This window comes from Triticum urartu, chromosome 7 (genome assembly GCF_003073215.2).
Source record: "Triticum urartu cultivar G1812 chromosome 7, Tu2.1, whole genome shotgun sequence".
Lineage (NCBI taxonomy): Eukaryota > Viridiplantae > Streptophyta > Magnoliopsida > Poales > Poaceae > Triticum > Triticum urartu.
Genome location: NC_053028.1, coordinates 682,538,101 through 682,562,589, shown reverse-complemented (window position 1 = coordinate 682,562,589; position 24,489 = coordinate 682,538,101). Strand labels below are relative to the sequence as shown.

Below are 24,489 nucleotides of genomic sequence, written 5' to 3'. Positions count from 1 at the left end.
CACTGCTGCCCTGCATCTTGTTGTGTTAGGAAGGTAGGAAGGCTCATCTTTACCCACGTTGCATGCATAAGCCCATGTTCACGCATCAACGTACGCACGTACTGCTCGGCTGTTGTTGTGTTATGCTCCATCTCACCCAGAAGGAGCTACCCCAGTGGCCAGCATCAACCAGCCGATCCCTATGCACACTCTCAAGCCTCTGGCACCGTCGCCAAGGAGGAGCTCTGCGCTGAGTGTGCCGTCGGAGACGACACTGACGCTGAGGTGGAGGTGGGGGCTGGGGGTCAAGAGCGCGCTAGGCGTCACCACTAGCGGGTGTTCGTCCATGCTGTCGAGTGCATGAACTCTGGCCTACCGGCCGTTGTCGGCACCGGCTGCCACGCCCCCACACAATGTGACATTGATTCCTTCCATGTGTGGTTGTATACATTGATTTGTTCCAATGGTATGAGTACAAAAAATTGCCCCCCCCCCCCCTCCCCCACGCTTTTTTGTCAAGCTCCGCCACTTCTCGTTGGTACCTCAGAATGCATGAGAGCACAATGCATAGATTCTACTGTGAACGAGGCCGATGTAGTAAGGTTTCAGCGAAACACATCCTGGTCTCGTGTCAAGTTAATCGAATCCACACAGAATAAAAGGTTATGCCATGACATGAGTCGGGGGCCAATCAAATCCCACCTGAACGAGATATTCGGCGTGTATGAACTAAGCATCAGCGCAATAGTGGTATTCTTATCATGAGCAATAATGTACAAGGCTGGATATTGTTCTCGAAGACTGGCATTGCCTAGCCAGGTATTCCCAGAAACGAATCTCCGACCATCTGTTATCGCGAAAGACCCAAAACGAAAAAGATATTTCTTTGCAGCCATTAGGCCAGCCCAAGGTGTGAGTCACGAGGTTTCCAATATACCCAAGACACCTCTTTTTGGCCTAGATACTTGTTGCATAATATGGTTTGCCAAACGTCATCCTCAATAAAAAGTTTGAACAATCATTTACTAAGTAGGGCCTCATTCTTCACATGCAGGTCATGAATTCGAAGGCCGACTTGGTCTTTCGGCCTACATACCACGTTCCATTTGGCCAGTCTGTATTTTTTATTTTCACTGTCTCCTTGCCAAAATAATTTGGATCTAAAATAGTCCAGTCTTTGCAGAACCCCTTTTGGTAGTTGAAAAAAAGTGAAATGTCTCCAACATATCCATAATCTTTTATTGTTAAATTCTATTATATTATCACTTTTGCATGCTTTGTATATAATTATATACTAGACTAATTTATTAGTTTAGTTGCAAGTGCCATTTCATGTTTTTTTGCTTGTTTTTGGTTTCGTGGTAAACCCATACCTAGGATGGTTCAAACACGATGAAATTTTTTGACGACTTTTTCTGGACAATAAGAGACCCTTGAAACTTCATGGGAGATTGAGGGGACCCATGAGGCAGCCACATGGCCTGGTAGCGCGGCAAGCGGGTAGCCGTGCCACCTGCCCATGTGGGGTCCCTAAGCCTCTGTTTGACCTAGCTAATTCTTATCTTATAAATACCCATATATCCCGAAAGCCTTAGAGGCAAACCCGAAAACAAATTATCGCCGCCGCAAGCCTCTGTTCTAAAGTGATCCCATCAACAAATTATCTCCAACATATCCATATTCCGGTGTTGTGTCAAAGGGGGAAACCACCACAGGAGGCCTCTTCATCAACCTTGCTGCCTCCATGATGATGTGTGAGTAGTTCCTTTAGGACCTATTGGGCCATAGTAGTAGCTAGATGACTTCTCTCTCTCTCTCTCTCTCTCTCTCTCTGATTTTCAATATAATAATCTCCTCTGAGATCAATCCGATGTAATTTTTGTGGTGTGCTTGTTGGGATCTGACGATTTGTGGATTTATGATCAGATTGTTCATCGAATGTAATTGGATCTTATGAAGTTTCTTTGTTGTATAATTGAGTAGCTATTTATGCTTTATGAGTTATTTGTCTTCTCTAGGAAAGATAGATGGGTAATTCTTTAGAGGGAGTGGTGCGTATTAGTGGGTTCAATCTCACGGTGATCTCTTCCACAAAAAGGGACAAAGGCACATGATGTGTTGTTACTACTAAGGACAAAACGACAGAGATTTATCTTATTGCTAGGTTTCTTCTTGTCTACATCATGTCATCTTGCTTATTGTGTTACTTTGTTTCTTGCAAACTTAATACCTTGAGATGTATGCTCGATAGCGGTTTTGGCGCAGAGTAATAGTAGTAGATGCAGTTCGATTACGGTCTACTTGTCACGGACGTGATGCTCATACAAGATTATGCCATGAATGATCATAGTTATGAACGCTACTTATTTGTCAATTGCCATCAGTAATTTGTTTACCATGCCACTACCTGCTCTTGAGAAAAGCCAACAACTCTTGTAGTGCTTTTTCTTTGGAGAAATCCAACAACTCCTACAGGCACACCTATGTCTCGCTTCAAGCAAGAAAGTAGGACGTCTTGCTGAAGGTAGCCGCCTGGTTGGGCCTACCCAGCCCGGACACAGGCCTCCATCACTTTATTTCTTTCAGTTTTTCTTTTCATTTTTTTGCATTCATTTTATGTTATTTTACTTTCTATTATATTTTGAAATATTCTGAGTATGTCTATTATAAAAAACACTTTATATACAAAAGTTGAAAAAGGTTAATCATGCATAATTTTTTTAAGTGTGTAACAAAAAAAATGGTTCTGGTGTATAAAATATATATACAAAAATATACAATATGTACGGAAGAAAGTAGAAATAAAAAATACTATAATTTTTCAAAAATGATTGAAAAATATTAATCATGCATTAAAAAATTAAGTGTGTATAGAAGAAAACATTTCAGGCGGATACAAAAAGAATGTACAATTCTTATGGAAAAAGTTGAAATAAAAATATTATAGGTTCTAACAAAATCAATGTTATCATGCATTTAAAAAAATATTAAATGTGTATAGAAAAAATGTTTGTGGTGTATAAAAATATATACAATGTGTGTCGAATAAAGTAGACATCAAAATATATTTGTTTAAAAATGTTAATCATGTAGTTGGACAGTGCTAAACGTGTAAATAAAAATATTTATGATGTATACAAATAATGTAGAATATCTATGGAAAAAGTAGAAATAAAAAATATATGTTATAAAAAAAATTTAATCATGAATTTGGAGAATTTTAAAGTTTTACATATAAAATGTTCGTAATGTATAAAAAAGTGTACAATGTCTATGAAAAAAAGCTGACATATAAAATATATGATTAAGTATGAATTATGTATTTTCAGAATGTTATACGTGCATATAAAAACTATTCCTGCTGTATACAGAAAGTGTACAAAGATGGCAAAGAAAACCTATATAAACCTATAAGACAAGGGAAACAAAACTAGAAAAAAAACCAGTAAAAGCCGAATAAGATAGAAAAAATATATAAATACGAAAGAAAAGAAAAACCCAGTGTAAATTGTGGAATACAAAAAGAAAAATGATGAAAAACAGAAACCAATGAAGAAGAAAAAAGAAGAAAACCTAAAGGAAAAATAAAATAAAAAGATAAAGAGAAAAGAAGGAGAAAAACCTGGATGCAACCTTAGGAGTTCTCCTTTTTTCGTAGATTCGTTTATTCAAAATATTTTATCTCTTAAACCGTGTGTCCAAAGCCCGAACTGTTTTCATGGTTGGATTTCTCGTGTCGAGATCTTTCATACTGGATCTCATGTTAATAGGTTTTGACGAGAAAAAAATTCCACGAAAAAAAGGAAGAAAGAAACGAGCCAAAAGCACGAGTTTTTTTCCACTTTTTTTCCCGCAGAAGAAAACATGTTCCTTCACAAGAAGCAAAAATGTGTTTTTTATATTTCAAGAGGTGCAGCTGTGCTTTCACGACAAGCAAATATGTATCTCTCGCAGAAGCAAAAAACACATTTTTCTGAAAACAATTTATTTTTAATATTTTTTGTCTAAAGCCTAAAGAAAACCGGGCAAAGCCGAAAAGCCAAAACAAAATATTTGAAACCCAAAAACGCGTAAGTAAAAAAACAAATCCCCAAGAAAACACTCAGCACGGGACATATGAAACGGCTGAGAGCACGCCAAGTGTTAGCGAAATCACTAATTAAGAAGTACTCGTTGCGAAGAACACTCCACCTTTCGAGGTCGCGACAAGTGGCGGACATGCAGCACGCCACTTGTCGCAACCTGAGAGTTTTCTCTTTTTTTTTCGTACATCCATTTATTCAAAACGTTTTATCTCTTAAACCGTACGTCCAAATTTCGAACCATTTTCACCATTAGATTTCTCGCGTCGAGATCTTCAAAACTAGATCCCGTGTTGATAGGTTTTGACGAACTTTTTTTCACGAAAAAAACCGGACGGAAAAACCTAACCGGGAGCGCATTTTTTTCCTTTCCTAAAGAGACACGCCCGTGCCTCTCGCGAAATCACAACCGTGCCTCTCGTGGAAGCAAAACCGTGACTCTCGTGAAAAAAAAACGCGTTTTTTTCGTTTTCGAGAGGCGCGTCCATGACTCTCGCGAAAAGCACAACCGTGGCTCTTAGAAAAAACAGAAAACACGTATTTTTTCCCTTTCCGAAAGGCACGGCCGTGACTCTCGCAAAAGCACAACCGTGCCTTTTGCGGAAGCAAAACCGTGACTCTCGCACAAGAAAAAAAACAAAAAACGTGTTTTGTTTTTCCCTTTCTGAGAGGCACGGCCGTGGCTCTCGCGGAAGCACAACCGTGCCTGTCGCCGAAGCAAAACCGTGACTCTCGCAAAAGAAAAGACAGAAAACGCGTTTTTTTTCCTTTCCGAAAGGCACCGGCCGTGACTCTCGCTAAAGCACAACCGTGACTCTCGCGGAAGAAAAACCATGACTTTCACGAAAGAAAAAAAAACGCGTTTTTCATGCAAAAAAGTTATTTTTTTCCAAAAAAATATTTTGATCGAAAAGCTAAGGAAGACTGGGGGAAAACCAAAACGTCGAAAAAACCCCGAAAAAAACCGTTTAAAAAGTCAAAAACGCGTGCGGAAAAATAAAGAAATAAAATCCGGAGGGAGCATCCAGAACGCGACACGTGGCGAATGGCTGAGAGCGCGCTAAGTGGCTCTGATCGTTGCGCTCCCGTTAACTAGTTGCTCTCATGTTAGTTGCTCCGGCAAACGACTGAATGAGCAAGCGACAACGCTAAGGGGCCGGCCCATATGTGCGAGCCATTCTGGCAAGGCGCGGATGGTAGTCTCCCTACAAGCGAGATATAGGGTGTGTTTGGTTTATGCCCCAGTTAGCCCCATCAATTTTTTGGCATGACCAAAGCTAGGGCATGACCAAAAAATTGACAAGTTATCCTTGTTTGGTTTAGATCCATTGTACCTACCAATTATTTGGCAAAATCAGTGAAGCTGCCATTTGGTTTGCTGCCAACTAAACATACAGTAACAAAGTTTGGGACTTACGATTAATCCATTCATTTTATCTATTGTCGATAAAAAAATGTGACACGTAACTTTTTTAATCAGCTACAATACGCTGAAAGAAAAAAGGTTTCAGAAGTAGTTTTTATTTAGGACATTCAGGATTAGTTTTTGTAAGGCAAATTCAGGATTAGTTGTATGAGTTAGGGCTGCTCTGGGGCCGTAATAATAAACAAATTAGGTGCAGTTTGCAAGGGATTATGGTCGATCTAAACAACGGATGCTAATATTTTTGGTAAGTACCTGTCTTGCTGCATGCACCTGCCGGTTAGTTGAGCCAAAAAAGGAGTATGTACCACCAGATTAGGAAGTTGCAGAGAGATATGCGGACCAATAAATACATTTCCAGATTAAATCGCTACTCCCTCCGTCACAGTTTACAAGTCCTACGCGTATACCTAAGTTGTCAATTTATCACCCTAATATAAACTATATAACACAAAAATTATACCTTTTGAAAATAGAACATCTGAAGTTTATGTTGGTATAATTTTTATAATATATGACTTGTATTAGGTTGGTCAAATTGACAACCTAGGGGTACGTGCACGCCCTCTAAACTGAGAAAGAGGGAGTAGTTTTAATCGTTGCAATAATTAAGCGGGTCTCTTTGGGCGAGGGAGTTGTCAATTTTTTGGCGCAGCTTTTCCACGCCATCAACTCGCCCTCGCGTTGGCAAAGAATCGGACTGGTCAGTCGTGGGCGCGTGCGGCGAGCCAAAATTTTGGCTACTATCCAAACGCTCACCAATTTTTGTGGGCTTACCAATTTTTTGGTATGGTTGCTATTGGTTGCAATCCAAACACACCCATAGCATCCGCCGACTATCAACAGCGGTCGCCGTGCTTCAGGTGGCGTGGGCCGAGCACTTTCCCCAAATTACCCATTTTTGCGCAGTCCAAACTCCAAAACCGTCGCCTCGCGAATCAGCAAATCCTCCTAGGCGCCGTTCTCCCAGCCCGCTCCACCCATCATTCCCCTCGTCGTGCGGCCACCGCCCCGCAGCGCATTCAGATCCTCCACGGCGCCGTTCGCCTACCCCGCTGCTCCCATCGACACCGCCGCCCGCGGCGCTTAATTTCTCTCTCCACCCAGCCCAGAGAGACCAGCAATCTCGACGATCTCGACCTGCACCCCGGAGAAGGCGCGGGGCGACCACGTGTTCAAGATCGAGGGCTACAGCCTGTGGAAGGGCCTCGGCGTCGGCAAGGTCATCCAGTCCGCCCCCTTCGCCGTCGGCGGCTACGACTGGCGCCTCAGCTACTACCCAGACGGCTACACGGAGGGCAGCAAGGACCTCGTCGCCGTCTTCCTCGAGCTCCTGAGCAAGGACGCGGAGGTGAGGGCGCTGTACGATCTGACGCTGATCGAGCAGGCCACACGGCCGTCGCCACCGAACTTCACATGGCCAAAACCTACGGCGCCTGTGGTGTTCCGCAACCCCTCTAGTGTTGTCCTATCCTGCTTGTACCATTCCATGTTCGTGAGGAGGAGCCAGATCGAAGGGTCGGCGTACTTGTACATCCCCGACGACATCCTTCTCATTAAGTGTGACATCACTGTTATCAAGTTGAAGGAGGCACAGATGCGGAAGACCGGCATGAGCTTTAATATATATCCAAGTGCCGCCTTCAGACTTGTTGCACGATCTTAGAAGTTTGATGGATGCGACAGAGGAATCGGATGTGTCTTTCAAGGTCAAAGATGAGGTTTTCACTGCCCATAAGATCGTCCTCGCAATGCGGTCGCCGGTATTCAAAGCGGAGCTCTACGGGCCGATGAGGGATAAGTGCGGGCAGGGGCAGAGCATAACCATTGAAGACATGGAACCCGCTGTTTTCAAAGCACTGCTTCACTTCATCTACATAGATGAGTTGCCTCCCATGGACGACCTCCATGATGATGATGAAGAAGAAATGGTCAGGCATTTGCTCGTGGCTGCAGATAGGTATGTCAAGGGAAGGATGAAGTTGATGTGTGAGAGAAAAATTTCCGAGTTTCTTGATGCCAAGACTGCGGCGGCCACGTTAGCTCTTGCGGACCAGCATCATTGCAGCAAGCTCAAAGAGGCTTGCTTTGGATTTATCAACTCTTTGGATAGAATAGATGATGTGATGAATAGTGTAGGGTATGAGCACCTGAAAAGAACATGCCCTACTATCTTTATTGATATATGGGAGAAAGCTGCGAAGGCTCGCAAAATATAGTATGATCGCTGCGGGTTAGCTTTCATATACTTAATTCAGTATCCCTTATATTGCAGCAGAGCGTGCCAAATAAAGCGTCTTTCTTGTCTCAAAGGAATGCTGGAAACTTTTGAGTTTAAAGTTTAAACTGAATCTGCTATATGCACTGAAGTTCCTGGAGACTGTCAAAGGATTGGTTGATCATGGGAATCATTGTTGTTGTGCCTTTGCTTTGATTTCTTCTGGTTGTTTTGTTCTCCCGGGAATCTTTATGTGCTGCAACATCCGTTTTTTTCCTTGTCTCCCAGGTCTGCCGCCGTGTGCACAGTAATTTGTTCAGCTTCAGCACACTTACAATTAATGTTGCGACCATAACAATGTGAGATTAGTTTCTCTTTTTCTTAAGTTATGAGAGATCTTTTGGACAAGGGCAAGTTTCAACGTATATGTTTTCGGCCATGCCTGATCACTAGCATTCTCTAAGATGTTTTGCTCTTTTGGCCAGCAGTTTTATTGTACACTTTTCCTATTATGCCTTCTCAAAGCAGTGGTTAGCTAAGCTACCAAGGCCATATCGATGTGAGATGTGATGAAACACTAGAAAAATGCATTCTTATAGAAACTTATTCAGAAAAATAATCAATCAGTGCCGAATTTATAATTTTATACTATTAATTCCATTTAAGTCTGTTACAGGACCTATATCTTGTTCACATCATCATTCCGATGTAAATGTTTACTTTAATTATAGTTTATTTTAGATGTTTCCTTTGTTTATTTGGAGGCATTTCATTTTATAAAAAAGAGACCTTTTGGAAGATTCCATAAAACTGTTCTTCTTTGCTTTTGCTTACCATGTCATGTTTCTATTATACAATTCCATGTTTTTGTTGCCCTCTTGCGAAAGGATAGTGTTTCACTTGATAAGCTGTTGAATAGCTATCACTGAGTTTGTTGACCTCTTGTGATCCTGTCTGAGGCCTATCTTCAGGCTTCAGTGATGACACCCCATCTGAACCAACACTGAACCTGCATGCTATCGTAGCAGGATGCTTAGTGTTCAACTGTTTAATGGCGGCAAGCCAACTGTTGTTTAACATATACTCCTCCGTTCCTAAATATTTGTCTTTTTAGAGATTTTAAATAGATTACCACATACGGATGTATATAGACATATCTTAGAATTTAGATTCGCTCATTTTGCTCTGTATGTAGTCACTTGTTGAAATCTCTAGAAAGACAAATATTTAAAAATGGAGGGAGTATATGCTATTTTGGGTCCATTTCCCGTTCCTGCAAAGGGCCCTCCACTTTTGTGCACGGTTCTTGGGTTTTAACCTTGAGATTTTAATTACCACCTGAGATCACATTGTCATGATGTATGTAATCTATACAAAAAAAATTATTTCAAAAAGATGTATAATGTATTACAACTGTTACGGTGATTGGCGATTTTAGGGGCCGTCCATGCTCTATAATCTGACGGTGATAAAATTAGAGTTACAAGGAGTTACGAGAGTGAAATTACATGAAATTACAAAGTAATGGTGGGACCGGTACCAAAATTAGGTGGGATACTCTTTTTATGTTTTATAAAAGGGTGTATCCGTTATTTTTACCACCGTCAAGGCCTTCCGCGTGAGGCCCCTCCTCAGCTGTTAACACGTACGTCATTCCTGATCCAAATCTCAAAGTACCTCCTAATGTTCATAATGTATACAGATGAAACTTCATGTATGACATGTTAATTTGCTCCAATGTTGCCAAATGCTGCCTTTTCATCAAGTTGTTTGTAACGCTTTTATATTAGTTTATGGAGGGAGTACAGAAGAAGCCAGCGGTAAAACTCACAACTAAACAAAACAAAATAAAGTTTCTCAGCTCAGGTAATGAGACCGGCACCTCTTCTTCCCTGTCAGCACGCACGGTCAGAGATCCCGATTTTCGCTTCCTCCCCTATGCACGGTTAATAAATTTATCGGGTTAGCCGTCAGGTACCACCATCGGAGATGGTCTGGGTACCGGAGCCTTCAGGGAGCCACTGTTAGTCCGTCGGGCGCATGTCTTGGGCTGGAATGTTGAGGTCGGGGAACACGAATCCGCCAGAATGCTCACCAACTTACTGTGCATTCATTTGATGCCGCTCCTCCTCTTGAGACCGGATCCTCTTCCGCTTGCTCGAGGAGGAAGAATGCTCCAGCCTTGTCTGTAAAATTTGTCACAAGGGACCCCGGATCGACAGCGGCAGAGTGGACTCTTTCTTTCTTTTTACTGAACACAAAACTCTGTTGTGGGTTATTTTACTTTATTTTTTGATATAGCTTACCACTCATGCCAAGTGATGTGGATTTTTTATTGATTTTTTAAATAAAGTTTGTACTCCAAAAGAGAGATGGCTTTCTTTTTTATTTTTGCGAGGGAAGAGAGACCGCCCCCCAGCTGAATCTTAGTGCAGCTCGAGAAAAAATGTTTGTCTGTCACATGACAAGGTGTCATTGTGCCCTTCCCTGGCCTGTCCGCCTCATCCCACCGGAACTCCTCCCATCTCATCCTTAGGGCTCGACTGAAGCATTCAATGTTCTTGACACCCAAACCATCATATTTTTCAGTGAGCAAACTTGCTTTCAGTTTACCAGGCTTTTCCCATCAATATTTGCATCGCCCGCCTCCCAAAGAAAATTTCTTCGCAGCTTGTCCACTTTTTTGATAAGCCATTTGTCTAGTGGAAAGGCAGTGAAGAAATATGTAGTTGTTGCCGTTATCACCGAGTTTGACATAAACCAACCTTCCCATCCTATTAAGATACCTACCTTTTCTCAGAGTCAATTTGCCTACAATTTTGTGGATTGTAGGTTGAACCTAAACTCTTTTTGGCTTTCTGACTCCCGAAGATAGCCCCAAGTACTGGCATGGGAGATTCTCCAGCATAATCCCAAACTCAGCCAATATAGGTTGCATATTCATATTCAAGCAGGAAATGGGGGTAGGCCACCAACTTTGCCATGTTTGTTTTCAACCCAGAAGCACTCCCAAATAGCCGGAGAATGCCGTGCATCGTAGCAATAAGATCCTCCCTCACTGGATTGATGAAGAATGTAGCATCGTCCGCATAAAAGCTAGACCAAAATCAAGCAACCCACCACAAGATACGCCACCAATTAAGTGTATGTGTGTATATATGGCCGTCTATGTCTGTACTGTGTTTATAAAAGATACGCCACCAATGACCATGTCTTGTTCTCCGATGAAAACTTACGGATAAGAAAGAAGATGTTTTACAAACATCGTGAATATGCCGAAGCGTATTACACATGCGTAATCAGACCCAGGTGAGCAGGAGAACACATGGGTTGCTCAGCCTCCCTAGAAGATGATTTACAACATGCATGAGACGGTACTAGTATCCCCTCGAAAAACAAGACGGTACTAGTAGCATAATTACATTTGGTTCGATGTACTCGGTGCGCCATCCCGAAGGACACAAGAGAGCAACGGAAGCGCTCTTTTGGTGCTGGAAATGAGTAAAAAAGAAAGAAATGGAATCAGGCGGCACAGCAGCTTGCACGAGCTATACGGAAGGAACGCATTCTGACTGCCACTGGGCATTTCTTTCCTCTCCCCCCCGATCACCGCCGGCAGCCGCTTTTGTAGATCGCTGTGCGGAAACCAAGAGCGAGGCCTCCACTACCACCTTCTCCTCCAAGCACACCCGTGCCGTGCTGCTGTCTTGCCTCCTACGCCTTGACTTTACCCTGCCCTCCTCACCCACTGACCCCACGGTCCCACCTCGCCGGTCATCCCCTCGCCTGCACAGTGCCCGGTCGGCGCCCATCCACGTCGTCGGCGTCGAAAGAAAGCCAGTTCGGACGCACCATACCGTCCATTTCGCTGACATGCGGGGCCCCACCGGTAAGCGGCGTCGGTCCTCTATAGTCCAGAGTGACGCGGGGTAGGAGGAGGACGTGGCGGCCCGCGCGGCGCGTCCCGTAGGTGCCGCAGCCCGTAGGAGAGAGGAGTGGAGAGGGGTGGGGCCGACGGCCATTCCGCGCTTCTAATTATTATTCGGGCCATTTAAAAGGGACGCCACGGCGTGGCGTTGGTTGGCCTCCGTTCCACTCCACGCACGCCCCCCTCATTTCCAGTCCACCTTCCCACCCATCGCCTGCCTGCCTGCCTCTTCCCTTCTTCCCTCTGCTGTCCACTCACCGGACGCCATGACGGAGGACGCCGAGGGATGTGTTGCTGTGGCGGTGGCCGAGGCGGCGGGCATCATCTGCTCGCTCCGCGCGGCCGACCTCGCCGGGTGGACGCCGCCCTGGAAGGCCAGCGGGCCGCCGTCGTCCGAAGCCGCGGCGAAGGAGGAGACGGCCTGGCCGGCGGTTGCGCGGGGGAAGCGGACGCGGTCGTCGCGCTCTGGCTCCGCGGCCAACAAGAACAAGGGGCGATGGGCCCGCGGCAGCCCCGCGTCTCCGCTCGACTACAGCGGCGGGTCCGGCTCCGGCGCGTCCACCAGCGGCGGCGAGGACGGCGCCTTCTGCTCGCCCCTGGCCACCGCCGCGGGCACGCCGTGGTCACACCCACCGCCGCCCCAGCTTCTTCCTCCCTGGCCAAGGTACGTAGGCGAGCGCGCGCGCGTCCCCATCTGCAGTTGCTGCTTTCTTCTTCCCCTCCATTCTTTCTCCTGTCTGTCTCCTTTCTCGTGGTTGGCTGCCTGCCTGCTTTGCGTGCTTTCCGTTCGTTCGTTTGGCACGGACGAAACTACCCCTCCACGGGGTCACCACCGAGAGAGGGAGGGGAAGAGCAACGGCAACGGTGGATGACTTGGCGATGAAACATCGCTTTTCCTCCGCACCTCACCCGCTTTTTGTTCGCCTGACCTTTTCTCACATCTTTTATCTTTTTCCGTTACCTTTTCTCTCGCATGTTTTCTTCCGTCGAACTCCAGACACCCCGCTTCTTGTTCCACAGATCCATCGTCCTCGCATCAAAAGTCCAATTGACGGGCGTCAGCTCTGAATGTCAAACCACCACGCCCCCCTACTTAATTCGCAGTAGAAATACATGTCAATGGCTTCTTATTTTTTTTATCGCCATGGCCATTCCGTTCCATTCTACGGTACTAGTACGTGTCGTGTGCTAGCCTGCAACACTCATGCAGCTCCTTCCGTGGCAATTCACAGCGGTTGGTGCGGTGGCGTGGGGATCCGACTCCTCACCACGAGCTTTCACGCCTTTCCCCAAACCACAGTCCTTCGTGAGGGCAGTGTGGTCATTTATCCTTGCGTGCGTTTGGATTTTTCTCCTCGCGCCGCGGTGGCAGGCAGTTGGGACTTGGGACTCTCGGCGTCAAACCGGCGCGTCGGCGTTTGGTGGTCGGAGGGCTCCACGTGGCCCCCGCCGATTGGCTAGGCCGTGTGCCCGCGTCGCGCGCTGCCTACGGCGTGTCGCGGACATGCATGGCCGTGCCGCCGGACACGGAGGCGGGGGCGACGGTGCTAGATACGGCCTGTCACGGCCACTTGCCTCCCGCCACGTGTACCGCCAGCGCCAGCAGCCCCCACGACGCCTTTCGGTTGGTGACGCACGCGGTACACTTAACGCTTTCCCAAACCGTACCTGCATGGCCTCGCACAGGCCCCACACGTCATTGTCCCCGTCGAAGAGAAACCATTTCTCTATCTATTAAAAAATGTATTTCAAAAACTCCAAGTGTGTAGATAGGAATGACAGGTGAGCAGGTGGTCGTTGGTGTTGACGCACTGCCGATCGACATATTCAAAAATCAACACCCTAATGCGTTCCACGTGATTTGGTGGTACAAATGCATGCATTCGCGGGGTATGGACGTTGGACGGGCCGGCCGGTGCATTGTTGGGCGGGAGTTAGTTTGGCCGGCCGGCTCATCCATCATCATCATCATTCCTTCCATGCCTTCCTCCGGTTTCCTTTCTTCTTTTAATAAAAGAAGGTGTGTCCCCTGCTGTTGCTTTCTTTGTGGGTCGTTGGTTGGTTCCACTCTCGCTTTCTTCCTTCTTCCTTCCTCCTACCAGCACCAGCAGCTTATCCTAGCTAACAACTGATCTTCTAACTACTCTTCTTCTGCCGCTGCTGTTGCTGTAGGTGGGCTCTGCCGGGGGAGCTCGGCGCACGTTGATCCTGCCGGTGCCGCCGGCCCGCACCGCCGGCCAGAGGTCGCGGAAGAAGATGGTAAGTTTGACACTCGCTCTCTACCATACATTGAAAGCAAGTTTGGCTAGCCGTAGTGCAGCTGTACAACGGCATGTTTACATATATAGGCAAAGCATTTTTCAGCATTTGAATGTAGTTTTAGACTTTTGCTAGTCGGGTTTCCGTCCTATTCCTACGCCGCGTCAGCAGTTGGGCACAGTCCACGCAGACGGAGTCGGTCGTAGGAGAAGCGAGGCTGTTCAAATGGCTGGCATTCTTAATTGTTTTTAGTAGCTTGGCCTGGTGGAATAAAGCGTGTGGTGCAACCGCTTGCTGCCATTGGAATCGAAGATGGAGAGAGAGAGAGTGCTTGGCGTCCAAAGGGCAGGAAAGGCAACAAAGCTGCGTGCCTCTGCCTGCCCAAAAGGATCCTCACATCATCAACGCCGGATGGGCGGTCCGGTCCGGTCCTGTCCCAGTGGGATCGATGTCCCAACTCATGACCCATTGCATCAGATTGCTCATAGAGAAATGATGAAGGAGCAAAATAGATTAGCTTTTTTGGGCTGCTTGATCTGGCCTGAACTTGTGCTGTGCTGTGATTTGCTGCAGAGGCTCCCGGAGGTGAAGCAGCTTGTGCTGTCCCTGTCGGCGGAGAACGTCGGCCTTCGCCAGGTAATACCTTTTTGTACATTTCCCATTCTATGAAGATTCTGTCGCTAATTTCACACAAATTTGCATCTAAGTTCTTATTATTCGCTTTCCTTTGAACAGGAGATGGAGTCGCTGCAGAGGGCCTGCACGGGGCTGTCCAAGGAGAACGGCAGGCTAGAGGTGAGTGACACTCCCTCACGCGCACCATCATACCAATCTTAACTTCTCCTGCCGTGTCCATTGCGTAGCATAGATAGATGCTTCTGGCTTGGGTGGGATATGTACTCCGCCGAGTGGGCAATCATAAGCATGAAGAAAGAAAGATAAATAGCTTGGGCGCCTCCACTTGCATTGCATGGAAGAGCAGCCTTAAAGCACAAGTGAGTGAGTGAATCGATGGCAAAAGAATAACAATGAAAAAAAGACCGTCCTGAGCCTCCCAGCGGGGCACCACACCACTGGGTGGGTCCTGCCTTGATCTCTCCGTGATGTGGTTCGTAGCACGATTTTGGGTTTGATTTGATGGTCGCAACCATCTCTCTCAACCACCGTTGTTGTTGTCCTTGGGAGAAAACTGAGTGCGACCGGTGCCGTCCGGATAAGCTTTAGGCAGGCAGGTTTAGACGTGGGTTTCTGTCGTCGTCTTCGTCTTGAGGTGGCGTCGCTGTCCATGGGTCCGGTTGGGTTGGAATATGCTGACAGTTTAAAGGCCTCAGCGATGCCATGAGCCGGAATTCCTGCTCCGTTATCGGTTACTTTCTGAACTGAACGCATGCCATTTTGTATTCCGAATTGGAAGCTCTGATCCCCTTTGCCCCAATGGTAGGTTGGATACTTGAGTGTGTGTGTACTACTTGGGCGTGCTGTGTGCGAAAATGGATGCACAGTAATTTAGCAGTAGGTGGAGGTCTTGCTTGGTGTTCACTGGCCGCACGTACGCTGTCCAGAACAGAATCCTTTGCGATAAAGAATGCCAGGTTGCCACCGACGATCCTAGCTAACCTGCAAGCAAGCAAATGGATCTGCGCGCACCTGCCTGGCCGGGCACGACGATCCCGTGCCCTTCTTTAATGCCCTGCGGCCAGCAGAGCCGCCGCACTTACTATATAATCCATGGGGCATGGTGTACGTACGCACCATCCTCGTCGTCAGCCACGGCGCTGTGGGTGGCCGTGTGGCGTGTACAGTGTCACCACACCCATGGCTGGACGAACAAGTTGCACTGCGGTGGCAATATGTTTAGGCCGGCCCAACCCACTGAAATGGCCCCTGCTTTTGATTTGCTTTCTCCGGGCTCTCCTCTTGTCTAGCATGGCCAACATCCTGGCCCCTGCTAATGTAAACCACTAACCACTTATGGGTACGCCGTGCCTCTCCCTTGCCAAGTTAATTAGTGCCGTTGAATGAATAAAACGCTGTCCATCCGGACTGTTTTTTTCTTCTGAATTTCCCTCTAGGTTTCCGAGCCCGGTCTGTCGCTGTTGATCCGGGTGTTGGTTCGCTAGACGAACTGAAAGTTTTTGAAACGATGTCTTTGCGTGAAGCTTGCACTCACATTTTCCTTCTGAACAATGTTACAGACAAGGCTGGAGCATTCATCCTCCTCAAGCAAGCGGAAGAGGACCGGGTCCGAGGAGGAGGAGCGGCGGCAAAGGAAGCCGCAGCAAGCTGGTGGCGGCTTCGAGCTCCCTGACCTCAACATTCCGGCGCAGGATGTCGCCGATGCACCAGCGGCGGTTCCCTGATGGCTCGGGAACTCAGTCCATCTCCGGTGGTGGCGCCTGACGGCTTACCTGACAAGTTCATTAACCGTGTATAGGGGAGGAAGCTGAATCTGGGGCTGGAAGGCCTGTTCTCTGATCGTGCCTGCTGGCAGGGAGGCAGAGGAACCGGTCTTGTTACCTTAGCTTTTTTTTCTTCTTCTTTCGTTTAGTTTTGACTGTGCGTTTTAAGGTAGGTTGCGAGCACAGTTTACAGGGTAATCGCGAGGGTGCGATCTCCGATAAAAAAACGGGTAAATCGCCCGAGAGGATTACAGAGGAAGATGAAATGTTTACCAGTTTTTAAGATGAAAAAAGGCAGGGTAACGCAAAGCACTTGGATAGGAGCTTAAAAAAATATACGTAAATATTCTTAATGTATCGATTTTGTTTAGCGCCTCCACTTCCAACGCGACGGTGCAATATTAGACAAGGTGCACCGATGGACTCGAGGTTGCACATACACAACGGACGCGCATACACAACAGACAGAAATATCCATTCTCCCAACCACATCAGATCCTGTCTTGCAGTGCAAGCCAAATGAAGAATTTCCAGCGAGGAGGCGCCCAGGCCTTCCAGAACGAAGTTTGAAAACTTGACCGTGTTCTTCCCAGAAACTGCATCCGGTATGCAGAGGCCGCGCTATAGGAGCCCGGGCTGGAGAGCTTCCAAAGGATCTTATCTGGCACCTCGAGCCGTAAGGGCAGGACGGATGATCTAAGCAAGGCCCACAGCCGCTGGAAAATCCACCAGCATCACGTTAGTCAGGTTGTTGTATCTAATATCCCCAAGCCACTTGTTGTTTAGCAATGCGTCCTTAACTGATCTTCCCTTCCCCTGGAGTGATCATACCTCGCCGGTGCAATAAGCCACATTGGGAGGCGTGGAGCTAGGTGGACTCCACGAAGCAACCAATCTCCCCATTGCCAATTGTCACCGACGTAGCCGCCGCAAAGAGAACTCTGTCTTGCTGATCACACGGTAGGTCAGGCGCCCCCTCCACTAGGGCTTGTTGGGACAAGCTAGGGGGGGGGGGGGGGGGGGGGGGGGGGGGGGGGGGGGTGAGGAGACGGGAGTTGGAGGACTCCTCCCGTAGGTTGGTGCAAGGGGGAGCTCCTCTCCAAGTCGGCCTCCCCCTCTCCCTCTACCTATATATATACTCAAAGGGGGCGTGCCCCTAGATACACAAGTCCCTTTTGTTCCGGGTGGCCCCTTCTTTGTAGTTCATCTAGTTCTTCGATCTAGATTCATTTCTCTCTAGTCCTCATAACAGAAAAGCCGTTTGTGGTTCTCTTCCTCCCTCCTCTAGTTCTCCGGCGACGTCAAGCTCTGGACGTCAAAGCGCTATTGCATCGTGAGTCCCGTACGTGTGCAATCCGTAGAGAGGTTGTGCTTTCGGTCTTCGGTCCGATGGATCGTCTGTGAACAGTATGTGGGATTTCATCAATGATCTACACCAGCACTTCTTCCGCTGCAACTCGAAGTTGCTAACGATCCGAGCTAAGCTCTATATGCATCTTCATAGTGATGTGGGATATTGATTGTAGGGTGATTTTCCTGTTTTCTACTATGTTTCCCAACACGCGCGTGCAGACGGTGCGGGCCAGAGTTGACGGGCCAGTGCGTAGGGTCGAGAGGCTAAACATGACCCGCTCCTGACGGCTTCGTCTGGTGGCGGGTGGTACGTCTGGCCTCAGGTGGTGGGTGTGTTGGGTGTTGGTGGCGGCGGCGGCGATGTGGCCCAGATATGCTATCCGGTGGCACCTGCCGGCATCACCTCGCTCGGGCTGCTCTAGGAGAAACCCTAGATCTGGGTCTCCCTAATCAGAAAATGATGGAACCTTCGGTGTCATTCTCCTTCCAGGGGTATTGTTATGGAGCAGGTGCTTGCAGGAGGGGCCAAGAGGTGGTGCGGTGTGGCTTCTACCTCGTCGGCGGGTCTCAACGTTGGACATGTGTTGATAAACGCATGCAAGGTGTTGGTGTTGTCTGGCATCGACGACAGTTAGGCCTGGCAAGGTCAATGTGATGATCTCTCCTGAAGTTCGGACGGTGAAATATGACAACGGTGGATTCCGGAGCGTGTGCATGCAGTGCGCGCTGATGGTCTGATAGACCGGTCGATGCTCTTGGTTTGCTGTGGGGCAGCATGGTAAAGCCACCGGATTAGATGGTGCGCATTGGTACGAGATCAAGGCACATCATCAGACTAACGGGTGTAGCGGCATCAATAGCGAGGAAGGTGGCTCTGGGGTGATTTCATGTATTTGTTTTGTCAGACTCTGTTGAATAATATAGTCCGTCCGTTTCATAATGTAGCGTATTTTTTTTTAAATCAAACCTCACAAACTTTGACCAAGCTTAAGGAGAAAATGTTTACATCTAGGATGCCAAACATATATCATTAGATTCATCATACGATGTAGTTTCATATTTATATTTTTGGTATTGTATATATACATATTTTTCTCTACGAACCTGGTCAAAGTTCATAAAGTCTGAAAGTGTGCAGCGCTTTATAGTTACACGAGAAGATTGACACCCCTGGGGTCAAGATCCAGGTCCGAAAATGCTCCACATTTGTGCAGGGTTTGAGCTTGTACTTGATTAAAGTTTCCGTATATGCAGGGATTTGTAACCTTGAGTTTTACTTACCACTCGAAGATCACATTGTCACGTTTATGTATTCTACACAAGTCTTCTCCGAGAAGATTTAACGGACTCAAGTGGAACTTCATGTGTGTCACTGGCACTTAAGCGCCGCTGGGCAGATTCAACAAGAGAGCATCAACAGCTCACCTAACGTACTGTGTTTGTTTGTTTGTTTGTTTGTTTACAGGAACCAAGTAGCACGCCTGAAACTTGAGCTACATTGGTAGTTTGGTACACAAGAAGAAGCGGGCGGTGAAACCTCGAACTAGACAAAAGAAAAATGTTTATCAGCTAAGGTAATGAGACCGGTCAGACTTCACTCCTCTTCTTCCCTGGCAGCACGCCACGCACGGTAAGAGATCGACCGCTTTCCTCCCCTATACACGGTTAATAAACTTGTCAGGTTAGCCGTCAGGCGCCGCCACCGGAGACGGCCTGGTTCCGGTCCGGAGCCGTCACGGAGCCGCCGCCGGTGCGTCGGCGACGACATCCTGCGCCGAAAAGTTGAGGTCCGGGAGCGCGAAGCCGCCACCGGCTTGCTGCGGCTTCATTTGTCGCCGCTCCTCCTGTTGGGAGCCGATCCCCTTCCGCTTGCCCGAGGACGAATGCTCAAGCCTTGTCTGCAGGTCAGAAGGAAAAGTTAGTACGTAGTACTCCCTTCATTCTTAAATACTTATCTTTCTAGACATTTCAACAAGTGACTATATACGGAGCAAAATAAGTGAATCTACACTTTAAAATATGTCTACATACATCCGTATGTAGTAGTCATTTAAAATGCCTAGAAAGACAAATATTTAGGAAAGGGGGAGTACAAGCTAAGCAACACACACAACCAGCAGTTGAAATTCAGGTAGCAAATCGAACCCGGATCAATAAGGACCACTGTGATGAAGCGCGTAATGTACGAATCACTAGTTATATTAGCAGGTCGAACATGTTGGCCATCACAGCGCTGGCTGGAAAAAGCAAACCCCCTGACCGTGGAATGATAGACAAGAGGAGAGCAGGGACAAAGCAAACACAAGCAGGGACCATTTCAGTGGGTTGGGCCGGCCAAAATATATTGCCACCACAGTGCAACTTGTTCACCTACGTGTGTGGTGACACTGTACAGACCACACGGCCACACACTAGAGGCCAGCCGTACCGGCCAGATGAGACCTGGGTGGCAGGCAGCCGTGGCTGAGACGAGGATGGTGGTACGTACACCATGCATCTTCGACTATAGTAATGGCGGCAGCGCTGCTGCAGGCATTAAAGAAGGGCACGGGATCGTCGTGCCCGGCCGGGTAGGTGCGCGCAGATCCATTTAGGTCCAGGATTCGGCTTGCCTGCTCCCTTCTCATGCTTTTATCGTGCTCTCACTTCATTCTACGGTTGTCTTTTTTTTTCTTTCTAATCTAATCATCTTTCCCTGATTTCAAGGGGATGGGGCCGGACCTTATTTTTTCCAATCAAATTAAGCCATGTATGCGGGAGCACGGATGGGCACACGCCGAGAGCAGGCAAGTCTCGTTCCATCCAGTCCAGCCTAAAAATGTCTTATAACGGAGCAGGAATTCTGGCTAATGGGACCGATCAGGTCTTTCAACTCGCTGTACTACGTAGGGCCGTAGGCACATCATTCTTACCCCGCCGGGCCCATGGACAGCGACGCCACCTCAAGACGAAGACGACGACAGAAACCCACGTCTAAACCTGCCTGCCTAAAGCTTATCCGGACGGCACGGGCCGCACTCAATTTTCTTCCCCAAGGAAGAAGAACAACAAGAAGGGTGGTTGAGAGGAATGCGACCATGAAATCAAAGCCACACTCCTCGACCAAACCCAAAAAATCGTACTACTAGTAGGAACCACGGCACAAATAGATTAAGCCAGGACCCACCCAGTTGTGCCCCGCTGGGAGGCTCGGGACGGTCCATAATTTCTTCTTCTTTTGCCATCGATTCATTCACTTGCGCTTTAAGGCTGCTCTACCACGCAAATGGAGGCCCCGAACCGATTTTTCTCTCTTTCTTTGTGCTTATGATTGCGCACTCTCGGGTCCCGCCCAACCTGGAGGCATCTATCTATGCTAATGCTACGGAGAAGTTAAGATTGGTATCGTGGTGCGCGTGCATGCTACTCACCTCTAGCCTGCCGTTCTCCTTTGACAGCGCCATGCAGGCCCTCTGCAGCGACTCCATCTCCTGTTCAAAAGAAAGCAAATAATAAGAATTTAGATGCAAATTTGTGTGAAATTGCCGACAGAATTTGTAGAAGGGGAAATTCAAAAAAAAGGGGGGGTTAATTACCTGGCGAAGGCCGACATTCTCTGCCGACAGGGACAGCACCATCTGCTTGACCTCCGGGAGCCTCTGCAAAAACCAAACCACAAGTTCAGCCTAGATCAAGCAAGCCAAAAAACATATGCTAATCTATGTTTCTCCTTCACCATTTCTTTATGGGCAATCTGATGCAATCGGTCATGAGTTGGGACAGGACCGGACCGACCATCCGGCGTTGATGAGGCGAGGATATTTTTGGGCAGGCAGCTTTGTTGCCTTTCTGGTCCTTTGGATACCACAAGCGCTTTTGCCCGCCTGCCTCTCCCTCTCTTCGATTCCAATGGCAGCAAGTGGTTGCACCACACGCTTTATTCCACCAGGCCAAGCTACTAAAAACAATTAAGAATGCCAGCCATTTGAACAGCCTCGCTTCTCCTACGACCGACTCCGTCTGCGTGGACTGTGCCCAACTGCTGACGCGGTATAGGCCCAATAAGGCCTCCTCTGGTTTGTAGGTCATAGGATTTCTATAGGATATAATTTACACAGGAAAATTTTTTTGAGACCCTTTGGTTTGTAGGAATGGATTCCTATTCCTATATAGGATAGGAATCAATCCTTCACATTTTAAAGGAAAAAAACATTAGCTAAGACTCAATGGAAAAATTCCTATCCTATGCATCAAATGACATCTCTTTCTCTATAGAAACTGAGATGTATGTCATCTCACTTTCTATGATTTTCCTATTCCTACAACATTTTTATCCTATGAACCAAATGCTGAAAAATGCCTGCCTAGCTATCTAAACATGCCTTTGTACTACTATACTACGACCAGCCAAACTTGCTTTCAATGTATGATAGAGACTAGAGAGCGAGTGTCGAACTTACCATCTTCTTCCGCGACCTCTGGCCGGCGATGCGGGGCAGCGGCGGCACCGGCAGGATCAATGGGCGCCGTGCTCCTCCCGCAGAGCCAACCTGCAGCACAAGAGCAATTACAAGATCAGTTGTTAGCTAGGATATGCTGCTGGTGCTGGTATAAAGAAGAAAGCGAGAGTGGAACCAACCAACGACCAGCGCAAAGAAAGCAACAGCAGAGGACACACGTTCTTTATTATCAATCAAAAAGAAAGGAAACTGGGTGAAGGCATGCAAGGAATGATGAGATGGATGAGCCAGCCGGCCAAACTAACTCCCCACCAACAATGCACCAGCCCCGCTCGTGCATGCATGCACACATTTCTACTCGCCAAATCACGTGAAACGCATTACGGTTTTGAGTTTTTGAATCGGTCCATCGGCAGTGCTCATCTGTCACCCTATCTACACACTTGGAGTTTTTAAATAAGTGAATAAATATATAGATAGAAAAATGGTTTCTCTTCGACGGGGACAATGACGTGTGGGGCCTGTGCGAGGCCATGCAGGTACGGTTTGGGAAAGCGTTAAGTGTACCGCGTGCGTCACCAACCGAAAGGCGTCGTGGGGGCTGCTGGCGCTGGCGGTACACGTGGCGGGAGGCAAGTGGCCGTGACAGGCCGTATCTAGCACCGTCGCCCCCGCCTCCGTGTCCGGCGGCACGGCCATGCATGTCCGCGACACGCCGTAGGCAGCGCGCGACGCGGGCACACGGCCTAGCCAATCGGCGGGGGCCACGTGGAGCCCTCCGACCACCAAACGCCGACGCGCCGGTTTGACGCCGAGAGTCCCAAGTCCCAACTGCCTGCCACCGCGGCGCGAGGAGAAAAATCCAAACGCACGCAAGGATAAATGACCACACTGCCCTCACGAAGGACTGTGGTTTGGGGAAAGGCGTGAAAGCTCGTGGTGAGGAGTCGGATCCCCACGCCACCGCACCAACCGCTGTGAATTGCCACGGAAGGAGCTGCATGAGTGTTGCAGGCTAGCACACGACACGTACTAGTACCGTAGAATGGAACGGAATGGCCATGGCGATAAAAAAAATAAGAAGCCATTGACATGTATTTCTACTGCGAATTAAGTAGGGGGGCGTGGTGGTTTGACATTCAGAGCTGACGCCCGTCAATTGGACTTTTGATGCGAGGACGATGGATCTGTGGAACAAGAAGCGGGGTGTCTGGAGTTCGACGGAAGAAAACATGCGAGAGAAAAGGTAACGGAAAAAGATAAAAGATGTGAGAAAAGGTCAGGCGAACAAAAAGCGGGTGAGGTGCGGAGGAAAAGCGATGTTTCATCGCCAAGTCATCCACCGTTGCCGTTGCTCTTCCCCTCCCTCTCTCGGTGGTGACCCCGTGGAGGGGTAGTTTCGTCCGTGCCAAACGAACGAACGGAAAGCACGCAAAGCAGGCAGGCAGCCAACCACGAGAAAGGAGACAGACAGGAGAAAGAATGGAGGGGAAGAAGAAAGCAGCAACTGCAGATGGGGACGCGCGCGCGCTCGCCTACGTACCTTGGCCAGGGAGGAAGAAGCTGGGGCGGCGGTGGGTGTGACCACGGCGTGCCCGCGGGCGGTGGCCAGGGGCGAGCAGAAGGCGCCGTCCTCGCCGCCGCTGGTGGACGCGCCGGAGCCGGACCCGCCGCTGTAGTCGAGCGGAGACGCGGGGCTGCCGCGGGCCCATCGCCCCTTGTTCTTGTTGGCCGCGGAGCCAGAGCGCGACGACCGCGTCCGCTTCCCCCGCGCAACCGCCGGCCAGGCCGTCTCCTCCTTCGCCGCGGCTTCGGACGACGGCGGCCCGCTGGCCTTCCAGGGCGGCGTCCACCCGGCGAGGTCGGCCGCGCGGAGCGAGCAGATGATGCCCGCCGCCTCGGCCACCGCCACAGCAACACATCCCTCGGCGTCCTCCGTCATGGCGTCCGGTGAGTGGACAGCAGAGGGAAGAAGGGAAGAGGCAGGCAGGCAGGGCGATGGGTGGGAAGGTGGACTGGAAATGAGGGGGGCGTGCGTGGAGTGGAACGGAGGCCAACCAACGCCACGCCGTGGCGTCCCTTTTAAATGGCCCGAATAATAATTAGAAGCGCGGAATGGCCGTCGGCCCCACCCCTCTCCACTCCTCTCTCCTACGGGCTGCGGCACCTACGGGACGCGCCGCGCGGGCCGCCACGTCCTCCTCCTACCCCGCGTCACTCTGGACTATAGAGGACCGACGCCGCTTACCGGTGGGGCCCCGCATGTCAGCGAAATGGACGGTATGGTGCGTCCGAACTGGCTTTCTTTCGACGCCGACGACGTGGATGGGCGCCGACCGGGCACTGTGCAGGCGAGGGGATGACCGGCGAGGTGGGACCGTGGGGTCAGTGGGTGAGGAGGGCAGGGTA

The 24,489-nt window shown here is 48.7% G+C and overlaps 2 protein-coding genes and 1 pseudogene across 2 annotated transcripts; 2 read left to right on the top strand and 1 right to left on the bottom strand.

Moving 5' to 3' along the window:
* The first annotated feature begins 1,455 nt into the window (after nucleotides 1-1,455).
* LOC125519398 lies at nucleotides 1,456-7,703 on the top strand (annotated as a pseudogene).
* Nucleotides 7,704-11,833: 4,130 nt separating this feature from the next.
* Nucleotides 11,834-16,600, top strand: LOC125522623. Its single transcript, XM_048687666.1, is given in 6 exon segments — nucleotides 11,834-12,256; nucleotides 12,259-12,294; nucleotides 13,803-13,889; nucleotides 14,463-14,525; nucleotides 14,625-14,684; nucleotides 16,085-16,600. Coding segments are annotated over 6 exon segments (771 nt in total). The 5' UTR covers nucleotides 11,834-11,896; the 3' UTR covers nucleotides 16,250-16,600.
* Nucleotides 16,601-19,039: 2,439 nt separating this feature from the next.
* LOC125522711 lies at nucleotides 19,040-24,141 on the bottom strand. The gene is made up of 5 exons (XM_048687750.1): nucleotides 23,624-24,141; nucleotides 22,081-22,170; nucleotides 21,217-21,279; nucleotides 21,052-21,111; nucleotides 19,040-19,539 (listed from the first exon to the last, which is right to left on the bottom strand). Exons 1-5 carry the CDS (start codon nucleotides 24,020-24,022, stop codon nucleotides 19,375-19,377), a joined length of 777 nt encoding a protein of 258 aa, XP_048543707.1. The 5' UTR covers nucleotides 24,023-24,141; the 3' UTR covers nucleotides 19,040-19,374.
* Between the last annotated feature and the right edge of the window lie 348 nt (nucleotides 24,142-24,489).